The 14,104-nt window shown below is 37.4% G+C and overlaps 1 protein-coding gene across 9 annotated transcripts in view; it reads left to right on the forward strand.

Annotated features, from left to right (window-relative positions):
- Nucleotides 1-14,104, forward strand: part of LOC105198947 (monocarboxylate transporter 10) — a 429,682-nt gene that overhangs the window by 328,173 nt on the left and 87,405 nt on the right. For all 9 annotated transcript variants that reach the window (XM_039449911.1, XM_039449913.1, XM_039449916.1 and 6 more), the window contains one exon: nt 9,320-9,566. In XM_039449911.1, the coding sequence (XP_039305845.1) occupies nt 9,320-9,566 (247 nt within the window). The remainder of the gene's footprint in view (nt 1-9,319; nt 9,567-14,104) is intronic.

Raw genomic sequence — 14,104 nt, forward strand, 5'->3', positions numbered from 1 at the left:
CGAGAGACCGCAGACCCTCTAGCGAGCTCGGGAACCGCAGAAACGCCAATTCCTGTATCTGGAGTCGTTCCGCAGCCTCGGGAGGCCCCGAAACGACTCCAGACCCCTACGGGAATCTGCTCATATCTGACTCTCACTCTCTTTCCTCTTCTCATTTCTTCTTTTGCAATACATTTTAGCTTATGTTGCATCTTTCGTTCCTTCCACGTCTAGTCATCTTCGATCCTTTTTCCTCTTTTTTTTAACATTCCTTTTTTTTGCATTATCTGTCTCTTTTCTTCCACGCTTTCTAATTTAACTATTGCCATTCTTTTCCCTTTTCCTGTTTTCTTTCCAATCTCTCACTTTTGTCTCCACCTTCATATTCATTATTTCCTTTAATATAATTTATACTTCCTCTTTTATGCTACTCTTGCCATTACGTAATCCTTCAACGTAATCCCCAAATTCGTTCCCCTTTCTTTTCCTTTTTTCATTTCTATTCTTCTTTTTATTACCTCTATTCTTTCCTCCATACTGCCCCCTCTCTATTTTTCGTTCTTGCTCATTTGGTTTATCTTCGATCATCAATTTTCTTCAACCTTTCCTTTTCTTCCTGCTTTTATTACTCCTTCTTCCAGTTTCTCTATTCTTCCCCTCAGCTTTTTTTCCGTTGCTGCCCATCTTCTCTTTCTTTCTTCTATTTCTTTTCTTAGCTTTCTTATTTTTTGACTTGTAGTATTTTATGTTTTTTGTCTTTGCTTTCTCACTTCTCTGATCTCCTTTCTAATTTTTATCAAAATTCCTTTCATTTCTTCTCCGTTATCTATTTTTATAACTTTTGTTACTTTCCTGGTCACTTCCACCTCTTTTCCTTCCTCGCCTTCTCTCTCTTTTTTTTCTCCTTAATATATCCTCTGTTGTACTAAAACTGTCTCTTCTCTGTCTTTCCCCCTTTATTATCCTCTCTGCATAGCACATTTTTCGCCGTTCCTTTCTTTCCACCCTCCCCGATTTTTCCTTTCTCCCTCTCCTCTTCTCTTTCTTCTTGTCTTTCACTCTTCATTTCTCCGTGTCTTCCTCTGTTCCTTTCTGTATTCACCTTCTTCCTTCTCCGTTTGTGCTCTCGGTTACGGGGACACTTCTCTCTATCTCTCTTTCGATGGATTTCGGTTTGCGCACTTTACTTTCGCGCTCTACTAAACAGACTGCTTGGAAACCACTGCCTGCGATTGGTCTGCCGAGAACCGGCCTATCGGCGTCGGCTCCGAAACTGCAGTCTGCCGCCCGCGGTTACCGTGTCTTCTCCGAACACACTTAATCTCCCTTTCTCCTTTTTACACCTTCTCTCTGCCTATCACTTTCCTAACCTCTCTTTATCACCTTTTCTTTTCTCTTTTTTTTTTACTTCTCCACTCTCCTCACACTTCACTCCACCTTCACCAACCCTCACCTCCCTTTTCTCTCCGTCACTCCTTTCTCTCTTTTCTCTCCTACTCCTACCACCCGTTTTTCACTAATTTCTTTTTGTCACACTTTCCACAACTAATCCCCAGACGCATCCAACCAGAAGTCCCCAATTATAGTGTTATTGGGACATTTGTTTCTTAAACTTCCAATCTTTTACATAGCTTAATACTTTTTGTATATCAAGTATAATAACACTATAACATCGGTTATGTTTATTATATCAACGTAACCTTCCGTTACAGTTATCACTGTCCTTAAGTTTAATACAAATTGCACAGGTATTATTAGGGTTAGTCAAATGAAAACGAGACAGACTGTATAACGGGAAGCATTTATTTGGACACAGTACAATTAGACACAAACCACTCACAGCACTTGAACAGAAGAAAATTTCTAGGCACCAACCGCTGTGATTAGCTGTCTTCAATTGTACTGTGTTTAAATGGATGCTTCCTTAGTATTATAACGAGCATGGCGCGGACGTTGGTAATCCTTTTCTGTGTGTTTATGGACGTGACCTCTATTAGGAATTAGAAGAGAAAGAACGGCGCGAATGTTCATCACTGTGTCATTTATTTGTTAGACGTACTTAAAGTGAGGTTAGCGCGTCATGTGTGCGTCCGACATCACTATGGAGGCCGGAAAAGAACAGCAAAATGTAGTTCGGTTTTTGACTGTAGAAGGGATGTCAGGAAGTGCAATTCATGCCCAAATGTCTGCTGTGTGTGGCAAACACAGTATGTTACGTGTGCGTGTGTTTGCGTGGAATAAACGATTTTTTCGACATTTAAGCATGCATTGCACTTCCTGACACCCATTCCGCAGTCAAAAATTGCACTACACCTCGCTGTTCTTTTTTTCTGGTCTCCAAAGTGATGTCGGACGCACACACGACGCGCTGACTTCACTTTGAGCACGTCTAACAAATAAATGACACAGCGGTGAACATTCGCGCCGTTCTCTCCTAATTTCCAATAGAGATCACGTCCATAAACACACAGAAAAAGGTTAGGTTCATGCCATGCTCGTTATACAGTCTGTCTTGTTTTTATTTGATTGACTCTAATAATTGCAAAGTATGCTATTCCTATAAATATCCCTTCCAATTCCTATAAATATAAATAACTTGTTGAAATTGTTACTTTTTCTGCAACAATAAATATACTTTTTGCGCACGAATTGCAAAGAAATATTTTATTAACACGTAAGACACAAGTAACAAAAACGAGAAAATAAAAATTAATAAAAGGACATAAGAAAAAGATTTAGACAAAAAAAACAGCACGCCCTTCTAGGTCTAATTATACGCATATACTTCTTATGCGCATTTTCTCCAAGTGAGTCCCACTTGCGCACAGACCTGATCGGACACTACCAATCACGTAATCTAACTTAACCTGACCAACAAAAATACTCTAGGCATTGGCCGCTATAATTGGTGGTGACTAATCGGATCTATGCGCAACTGGGACGCTCCCATCCTTCCACATCATGCTACCGAGGCATGCTACGTTTCTAATATCACTGGGTGCTAACAGTGCTAGGAATGACGTATGCGCACGTAAATATATCCGTAGTGAAAAAATATAAGGTGAAGCATTTCTTTGGATGTGCAGTAGCCTAAAAGTAGTAGAGAGTAGACAACCAATTCTGCCTATTTCATCAAAATTCATTATAAGGACTCTATACAGTCAATTTCCTTTGCAATTGGAAATATAAAAAATTAAATGATACGATCAATAATATTAACAAATATTGACATTGATCATGTATCGTTAACATTGATGTTATTTATTTTAGTTATTAATATTGTAACAACCTGTGTTTTGTCCGAGCGCGGACGAGCTCAGGGAAGCCAGGGCTCGAAGGAAGGTTGCCGGGTTAATCAATTCCGAGATCGGACGTGCGTTTAATGAGAAATTACTTTATTTGAGATATAATACTGACAATATGTGCCCGTAGTTCGGGGATACACGAGGTGTATCCGCGACGGTACGGTGACGCGATTTTACAATAATAAGACGCGGTATTTACAGAACGGGGATCTATTTACATGCTCTCGGTCGCTCGCACTCGGCCTGCGGCCGGTATGAGAGAGCGCACGATAGCGCGGTCTCGCTCGCTTGGTTCGGTGTCGTCGCGAGGGTTCCACGGTGTTTACGTCGTCGCCGGCTTTGTTGATCCGCGACGCGCGCGGGTCCTACGTTGGAAGCCGCGCCGGTGTTCCGCGAATTCGCGACAGGTGCGCGGCGGGATTCCCTTAGTAGGGAATCCCCGATGTGAGTCGGTGCCGGCTGCCTCGAGATCTCTCGATGGAGGCAGAGATCTCTCTACCCCCTTGGTGGCAGTCGTTACCGCGGACTCTCGGACGGAGATGGGTTTGAGGGAATCGTTGAGATCTCTCAACGGTGGCAGAGCTCGCTCTACCACGCGGATTTCCTGGGTCTGGCTCGGAGGCTGGACCGGAGAAGAGTCGATCTCTCTGTGAGATCGTCCGCCTTTTATACCCCGATCTCGGAGAGTCGGGGATGTTCGAGTGGAGTTCGGTTCTTCTCGGAATACAGCATCCCCGCTGCTCCGAGATCGGTCCGGTATCGCGCTCCCGCTTGGGCGTACGCCTCTCTGTCGCTCCAACGCCAGGAGCATGCGAATCCGTACGCGTGCGCCCGGACTTCGGGCGTTTAACGGCGCGCTTGTCGGACCGTTCGCGCGCGCGTGTGTGAGGCGGTTATCGGCGCGTAGCGCCTGTTCGTCTGTCCGGCGGGTGTTCGGCCGGACAGGGGAGCGGTTCGTTGCCCCAGGGGGGACGATGCGGAGGTGCATCGTTACAATATATTATTTACTATATCATTGTTTTTTTTATAAAAATATTATGTTTTCATTTATAATCAATAGTACGCATTTGAATTTACGTGTAAAAAATGGACCAAATTTGATAGGTCCATTTCATGTCCTCCCCTTTCTTTGCCGCCATTATGCGCAATGCCTCACCTTACGTTTTTCCACCATGTATATATATATATATATATATATATATATATATATATATATATATATATAAAGTACTTAAGCCGAATAAGGCCCAGACTAAATAAGGCCCACTTTTAAATTTACCATTTAAAAACCCGCTTTATGTTTGAAATATATGCTTAAAAGATGTGTCATAGGAAGTAGATAAAGACTGAATAGAAAATTAATACCGCTGATAACATGTTTATTCAGTGCAACGAAAGCTTGTAACAAAGTGGATAGATCAGTCGTTTTTATAAAAATGTGTAAATTTAATAAGTATACATTATTTTATGGTTTAGTACAACATATTATAATATTATTCAACTTTCTAACTATAGGAAAAAACAAATATGTATATTAATTTTTTTGGAATAAATATACTCTTTTATAAATATAATGTATTAATGTAATAAATATAATGTATTTATAATGTATTAATAAATAAGGCCCATTTGTGCAATAATTGTTTTAGCTATTGTCATTTATTTATTATGTATGTGGCAACAAAGAAAAACGATTTTTAATGATACTAACTTTCCATAAGCTAAAATTGGACTAAAATAGCCAGAATTTCTTAAAGTTAAAATATTAATTATGGACAAAATTAAAAATAATTGTGATGTTTTACTAGTATAATAGATCTTAAAGGATTTTGTATTTGTGATTAATAATCATTTTAATAGTGAGTTGGAAAATAATATTTCATTTCTTTGTTATTTTCAATTTATTTTTAATTCGGCTTTTATTAAAAGCATAAGAATTTAATAAGGCTTATTGCCAGAGTTTAAAAACATTTCTTTTTTATTTACTCAAAAAGTTTTATATAGAAGATAATTTTATTTTGACGAGTGGTTGAAATAAAAATTTTATTCTCATTTAGTTTATTTCAATATCTTTGTAAATAGAATTTATAAAAAAATAAAATGAGTTAAGTGGACCTTATTCATCTCGGGTACCTTATATGTATGTATACAGGATGAAGGAAGAGTAAATACCTTGGAACAGCAAAATATCTCGAAAACTAAGCATTTTAGAAAAAAGTGTTTCAGATAAAAGTTGTAGGGTTTCAAAAAGATCTATTTACTAATCAGTTTGACCTTGAATGGCGTCACCAAGGTCAGATTAAAATCACATTAACTTTTTTAATTGGAACACCCTATTTTTTATTCCAGAATCTAATAGCTGGTGTCAAGACCTTTCCAAAACTCTACAAGAAAGCTTATTTTCGTTGAATACTTTTCGAATTGTGAGGCTTGAAAGCTACAATGTACTGTAACTTTCAAGTGTCATAATTCGGAAAGTACTTAATAAAAAGTAACTTCTGATTGAAATATATAAGGTTACAATGGTATCACACAATTTACACATAACACCAAAAACACTCATTTTGCCATCCCTGGGGAGAGGTGGGGGAAGCGGGAAGGGTGAAAAAATCTTAAATGCAATGTGGGGTTGAAATCAATTTCACAATGTGGGGGCATTAAAATAAATTTCAACCGTATTTGTGATCCAAACTTCAAGCAAGAACCTGAAAACGAAGAACTGAGAGCACGTGCGTTATCGATAAACGGCAATGCTAAGGTTTTGGGAATAATTCATGCTTTGATTTATTGGTTGCCCGTTTAAGCGAGTACGGATCATTAGAGGATGGATGCTGCTCCTTGAATTACACGAACCGCGACAATTACTCCCAATACGCATTGCAAATACGAGACAGCTCTCGAAAAACCCTTTCAAACAGAAAGAAGAACAGCGAGGTGTAGTGCGATTTTTGACTGCGGAAGGGGTGTCAGGAAGTGCAATTCATGCCCAAATGTCTGCTGTGTATGGCGAACACAGTGTCACGTGCGCGAGTGTTTGCATAGAATAAACTAATTTGAGAAAATCGTTTATTCAAAAGTAATCTACCCTTTTTAGGGCTAATTAATAATTAATTTGTCTTTTTCACGGTGTTTACAAATTAATCAAACAGCGAAACTTAGTGCACAGCTCAGTGGCAGTGCGACCACGCGCGCCATTCAACTGTTCTCGCAACAGAGTGATTTGATGGTCACCAAAGAACTAATCGCGAGGTATGTTATTGCTGGCTGCCGGCTTAAAATTTGAATGGGCGAGTTAGTTAGGGAAAAACAAATGGAGTCGCCGCCGCGGCTTTCTAGAAATTTGTAAACTGTTTGTGAGTTTGGAATGATGGAACTTTTCCCTCCAAACTAGCTCTTGAAATTTCTAGAAGGTCCGGAAAATAAAAATGATCACCAAATAGCGACCGTCAATCTTTAGTTTCGAACTCTCTACATGCAGATCTACAACTCAGAGTCGTTAATCGGTATCGTTATGCAGCATCTTTATTGGGCGACAAACATGCGAGATCGTAATTTTGTATCGAGACAAAATAAAGTCATTTGATTTTTTTACATTTCAATATTAAATTTGTCCCACCAATTATTCTTCGCGTTGGCAGTCTAACTTTTGTTCACGCAAGAACAAATGAAAAAATAATTAATCTGACCTTTTCACGATCAAATGTTTTATTTCAAACAAAATATTTTATTTAAAGAAACAATTTCAAGTTTGCAAATTATTAACAATTGAAAGTAAACTAGCTTTAACCGATCACACATTTACATTCAATAGGCATTCGGTATGGTTTACTTTATCCTACGAATCCATTGCCGATTATATAATTAGTGTGCTAGAATAGCGCATGATATCAGCACTTCACTGTAAAATCATATAAGCTGCCTGATTGTTGTCATTGAATACAGTTTCCGAATCAGATAATGTGTGCTGTGTACGTAACATACTAATTTCTTCTCAAGTGATTTCTTCAAGTCGCCGAATAATTAATCAACAGTAGTTAATAGTAACAATAGTGATTAATATTATTCAATTGTTTGTAAATCAATTAAGTACGTAAAAGTGTTGATACATAATACAATTTGTAAAATAAAAACTGCTTTTATTTGATTATTTTGGTATGGAGTTACCGTGAAATTTCAATTTTATCGTATAGAAACATGTGAGCTAATTTCATTGGTGATCATGAAATGTATTCTGTCTGTTCCAAAGTACATCTGTATTATAAAGACATCTCAAATCTTTACAAGGTAAGACGTTATAATGTACCGCTTTTCCGTGCACAGATTTGCTCGTCGGTGCAGCGGAAAAGGTTTGATCGGGAGGAAGGAAAGAATTACGGTGTATCAATAATGACGCAGGGGTAAACTGGTTCACAGCGTCGGAAGGCGGAGTACCTCCGTCATAGCCAAGAATCTTTGATCACTGGTTTCCGAGCAGGATATTAGCGCAGCGAAACAGGCAGAGATGCTGGTTGACGGATAAAAGGCAATCTGTTCCTGGCACGCGGCTCTATTTATACCCATTTACTTCCGCTATTTTTCGGCGTTTGACAGCGAAGTCGCCGGGGCAGAAAAGACCGCGCGTTTTCCCTGAGTGCGCGTGCGCGCCGACTCGGCGCGTGCGACGGCTCGGCACGATTCTTCTGGCGGCGCCTGCTGCCAAGCAGAACTTATAGTGTAGATTAAAAATGGGCGCTCGCGGCGTCTCCGGTTATAGCCCGACGACTTTTCCCCCGACTGGTATTGGCCGGGGACGATGCATTTTCGGGAGTGCATCGTTACAACGTAACAAGTGAGTGAATGAGAGGAGGCGAGGGTAAAAAGCAAAGAGAGAAAGCACATGTGTACAGAAAAATTATCGTGTGTAGTATACAGTTGATCATAGCATGCGCCCGTACGTAATCACCTGTTTCGGTGAGTTAGCCTCTGTCTACTTCGCGTACTTGGTCCGTGATTCGCAAAATGTTCCTCTTTATAAATCAAAAAGTAAATCTCGGATAAAATTTTAATAAAGAAAGAATTGTGTTAGAATTAAATGAGGAATACGTTTTTACAAGGATTCTAAATCACCCTGTATATTTAAAACTTCAAATGCGTTTTCCATTTTTTCAATCTTATCCTCCCAGTCTTTCCTTGAAAATTATTGAAATGATCAACTTTTGCCTTAAAGCTGAATATTGGTAATACTTGTCACGACGGTTGGAATTAGTTATTTTTTTAATATCTTGAAAAGTTATAGTTTACAAAAATTTTAAATATTTTACAAAATTTTGTTCTTTATTTTAATTGATTGCCATTTTGTTTAAGGATTTATTTTAGTTCCAATAATAATCACATTTGTAAATTAAAACAAATCTTGGATCATTGGTATGAGTTTACCGCAAAGAACACAATCCGTGTGTATAGTATAAACAAAATTTTTTAAATCACATTTATATGTAAAATATCTCTGTTTTAGAGCTCGCCACAAATTGCACATTTCGGCCGATTTTCCGTTGATAGTTTCCGTTTATCTCATTACTGACTGATATTTGAATTGCGTGCGAGTTGATGAAGTAAAAGAAATAACCGAATTTTGTTCTATTTTATATTAATAATGACCAAAATTTAAATTTTTATGAAGTTAAAAAAATAATAAACATGTATCTAAAATGCTAATACCCAATATCCTAGATGTTTTGAGTTTAGAACAAAAAGTAGTTTTTAAAATAATCCTTCAAACTGGAATATCTTCTTAACTTTACAAACTATTAACATTAAATTAATTTAGTTTTCTAAAAATATTAATTTATTCAAGCCTGAAAAAATTTGAAAAATTTTCTCAAAATTTATAAAATTACATAAAGTTTTGAAAAATTATGTAAAAAAAGTTTCAGATAAATTTTTATTAGAGATGTCTAAAATCCTTTTAAATAAGAACAAAATGTTCTATTTCTTTTTTCCCTTGCTAGAATCTTAATAACTGCATACAAAGCAAAATATAAACTTATTTTTTTCAGATATCATTTATAAGTATTGGCATTCTCACGATGCTTCTTCCGATCACCAAGTCTTTCATTGTACTTCTTGCTATCTCGCTGGGTATGGGACTTTTTGATGGATGCTTTATATCGTTACTTGGTCCAATTGCGTTTGATATTTGCGGCCGCAGCGGTGCAACTCAAGCCATCGGCTTTCTTCTAGGAATGTGTTCTATACCTCTAACGATTGGTCCACCCGTCGCAGGCCTCCTATACGATCACACTGGTAATGATTCTAATAACTGCCTCATTTATTAATAACAGAATAAGAGTGATTTGTAATGTATGGAAAATAAACAAAAAATTTTTTTGTTTATTTTCCATATAGCACGCAATAACAATATATCACATTATATTACAATGAAATACATGATTTACCCGGAAAATAATGAGAATGATTTTTTCTCGACCGCCAGAAGCGTTTGGGAGACAAATGTTAGTTTGGGCGGATGGTTGGGGATGTCGGGTAAACAGTTAGATCAGAATAAGCCGTTTCTGAGTTTGCGCAGAGTGTAGATTGCTATTTAAATAAGGTGCTGTTTCGTTGATGCGTCACGCACCAAAATGCAACGTACACTTGAACAACGATAAAGTTTTGTAAAACTTGGAAAAACGGGCACGAAAACACTTGAAATGTTGCGGCAAGCCTACACAAAAGAAGCTCTGTCAAGTCCTCTGCTCAAGTTTTCCGATGACCTTCAAGGATGGACGAGAAAACGTCGAAGACAAACAACGTTCTGGACACCCCTTAATGACAATATCGGACCAAAATGTACCACGTGTAAAAGAAGTGTTGGACTCAAATCAACGTCTCAATGTTAGAATGATCGCCGATATTGTTGAACTGCCTAAAACAAATGTACATAAAATTATTTCTGAGAATCTGCATATGAAAAAAATTTGTGCGAAATTTGTTCCCAAAGTTTTGACTGCTAATAAAAAAAAATTATGTCTCGTTTCTACACGAATTGACTGATCGTTTGATAAGTGAACCCAATTTTCTTCAACAAGTGATAACCGGCGATAAAACTTGGGTATTTAAGTACGACCCAAAAAGTCAGAGTTTTGAGTGGTACACTCCGGCACAACAACAAAAAAAGACGGAAATGAGCAAATTGAAAATACAAAACCATGCTCTTTCTTTTATTTTTTTTTACTTAAGAGGAATTGTTCACAAGAAGTTTGATCGATCGGACAAACATTAAACGCAGCATTTTATGCCCAAGTACTCGATTGTTTGAAGAAAGGCGTTACGCGCGTTCGCTCGGAAATCTAGCACACCTGGATCCTTCATCACGACATCGAGCCACACTGCATTAACAGTGAAGGAGTTTTTGGCTACGAATAACAGTCTAACGCTTCCACAACGACCCTACAGCCCAGACATGGCCCCGTGCGACTTCTTTTGTTGTCTCTTTCCCTCGCATCAAATCTGTCTTAAAAAGAAACCATTTTGGGACCAATGGAAACATCCAAGCGGCTGTAACGAGACCTTGACTAGTGTCTCCGTTGAAGAATTCCAGCGCTGTTATGGACAGTGGCAGCAACATTGGACGCAGTGTATAGACTCTCAAGGGGACTACTTTGAAAATTACTAAGTATATTTAAACCTAATTTCAATAAAAGTATTGCTTCAGAATCATTCTCATTACTTTCCGGACAAACCATGTAGAACATAAATATTGATGTCTTACATAACACTGGTCGTCCAAAGGATGTACATTTCATGTCTAATATCCGATTGGCATACATAGACCGTCTGCTACACGAATGTAGATATCTGGTGGACATCAACATAAATAATCAAACGTGCAAAAACACAACTAAAGCATGCTGTGACTTTCAATAATTTCGATATTGTACTAGTATTGTGAAGGTCAATGTTATCAGATTTATGTAACTGCTTCAAATTATATTGTTACGTCCAGTCTTAAAAGAGAGGTAGAAAGGGTAGGCTACCTGTGGTACGGGTAAAGCAGAGAAGAACGTAACAAATGTTTTAACTCATGGCCGTACTGATTGGGCGTAAGGCACGAGGCCAAACGCACTTAGGGACTTTGAAATAAGGGTTATCGTGTGAAGATACGCTTTAACGCCTTTTCGAAAGTTGTGCGATCGTTGGCCCTGATTTGATTCAGAGAGTTGAATCTTTTTAACTCGGGATCAGACCTAAGGTGATTTTTCAGTTAAAAGGAAAAGTAACAAGGGGGTTTAATTAAATTAAAGTCTTTTATAACTAAAACTTAACATATATTTTGATGTTTGAAACTTACATACATTACTATTATATGAGCTTAATTTGCAAGGTTAGACGATTACGTAATTATTATAAAAATTAAAGCTACAGTACATAATTAAAAAGATAAAAGAAAAGAATTTAATTAATGATTATTTAAAAGGTTAAAAGTATTAAAAGTAGCATACGTTATTTATTATCAATAGGAATTACGCTGTAGCTGAATAAAAGAGAAATTAAACTATAACATTATTATTTTCAAGATTATTACAAAGTAGTTAATTAGTAAATCTGAATTTGAACATTATGGTAAGTCCGTATATGAGGAAAAGATGGAATTAATTTATTCTTTAATAAATTCATAATTATGCGTTGAGATTCATATTTTAACTATTAAATCAAATTAGAACTTAAGATTTAAGAATAGAAAAAGAACATTTATATTTACGTAGAGATTTAAGGAATATTTAGAGAGAAAGTCGGAAATTGTTTTAAATGGGAATTGCTGTATTAATCCGAAGAGAAAATTTTGATACCAATAATAATAATAATAATAATAATAATAATAATAATGGAAGCAAGGAGTTGGAACATAAACGGCTGTGATTGCTCATTAGCGATTGATTCCTGGCGAGTTGAATGGAAAATTGAATAATAACTTAAAAAGAGTGAAAAACTTACTTATGGTAGCAGAGGAATGACGTTTTCTGATTTTTGGAGGTTGTTGATGAAAAATGATCTTGAAACTAAACGGTCTGCGTCTTGCGTACAGATTCTAAGTTCAAAACGATTTTAAAATAACGCACAGCTTTGACTGTAAACTGAAACTAAGAATAAGAATCTTGGATCTTGAATTTTGAAAAATGATAATGATAATGATGCCGGAGCGTCAAGAAGTTGCACATTTTATAGGATTTAGGAAAGGGTGTTGGAGTGATCGAGTAAGTAAGGTGGAGATTAGGTTGGGTGAAGCTTTTTGAGATTGATCTTTTTTCTTGTAGCTTATTTGTCGTTGAAGCTTTTAAGCTTGTTTGTTGAATATTTCACCAACGCTCTCTCAATCATCTTTTCGGATGATCTCTTGTTGGCTAGTTTTCCATATTCTCCTGATTTTTCTTAACTTTAAAAGGGGCGAGCAGTTGCGTCACACAATCGTTTAAGGGATTTGTTATCTATGATTTTTCTTTCTAAAAAGTTTGTCTCTGATTTTTTATATCGCCGCGTCCGTTTATTTATGACTCAGTTTTCACATGAATCATTTTTCAGTTTGTGATGAAACATGCGTTCAGACAAACAAAGCCAGGGTTATAAATTTTGATTTATAGTTCTATAATTTCTGTCCGGCGTCGTAACTTAATCTTATCTTTTGTTGTCGTCGAACTTAAATATCATTTAGGTTTTTCTTCTTTTCGAGTCCTGGTTTTGTTCGTTTTTATGGATCATTGTTAGAATGAGCAAATATTGTTCATAATTCCGTTATTGCACGATTTCTCCCCATACAGCACAGAAAACTGCAGAAATATTGTTGCAACATTGCTGCAACATTGTAACATTGCTGCAACGTTGCAACAATATTGTTGCAAGTTCTGTGCTGTATGGGTCCTTTTTTTGCTTCTATTTTATTACTCTGGATATTTAAGCATTATATCTTTCAGGGACAATATTCAATTTTTTCTTATAATAACCAAGAGATGATGTTTTTTTAAAAGAGAAATCGTGGATTGCTCCGGATATGACGATTGAATGTTGTAAATCTTGAGTACAATTTCCTCGCTTATTTCATATATGCAAAAAGGAAAATCATGAAATTCTCCGAATGTAACAATATCATAATACCAAGATTATAGCATAATTTATGTGCTATCATCTTGAAAGCGCACAGTGATGTTACGTGTGTCGGATTTTGTGTCAAATTCTCGTACCTATTCCAAGCTTGTACGTTGTTTTTTCACCTACTTGATCACAATATCAGCGTAAAAACTTTATAATCTGATGTAACTTTGAAACTGCACGGCACAGAGACACATAAACAGAAAATTTTTGAGCCGTACGCAACACTGCCGCTAGATGGACACGAGAATTTTGTATTTCGCAAATAAAAAAATCACGGAATAGAATAAAAGCCTGTAACGAACCGCCTTCCGACAACCCCCCTTTCCCAACCGTCCATTTCTCCAAGCCGTCCGGCCGACAATCCGCCAGACAACAAAAATCAGCACATAGCGCCATTTAAATTACCAAAACTGAGACGGGAGAGTTTCAAACGTATCCGCGCATCGAATATTTCCGTGCGCACGCGCTCTCGCTCCGTTACCGTCCGCTGCCGCGCACGCGCGCGGTTTTTTTCGAAATACCCAAGATCGAATGGCGGAAATGCTAACTCCGTACCGTACCCAGCCGTTCCGCACATTCTTTCCTCTCGACTCTCGGGTATAAAAGATCGAGAATTCTCTAAAACAGAGATCTCTCCGCTTCCGATCGGCTCGCCGTGAAGAAGACATTCTAGGTTGAGAAACGAGGTCAAGCAA

This window comes from Solenopsis invicta, chromosome 5, assembly GCF_016802725.1.
Source record: "Solenopsis invicta isolate M01_SB chromosome 5, UNIL_Sinv_3.0, whole genome shotgun sequence".
In the NCBI taxonomy this organism is placed as follows: Eukaryota; Metazoa; Arthropoda; class Insecta; order Hymenoptera; family Formicidae; genus Solenopsis; species Solenopsis invicta.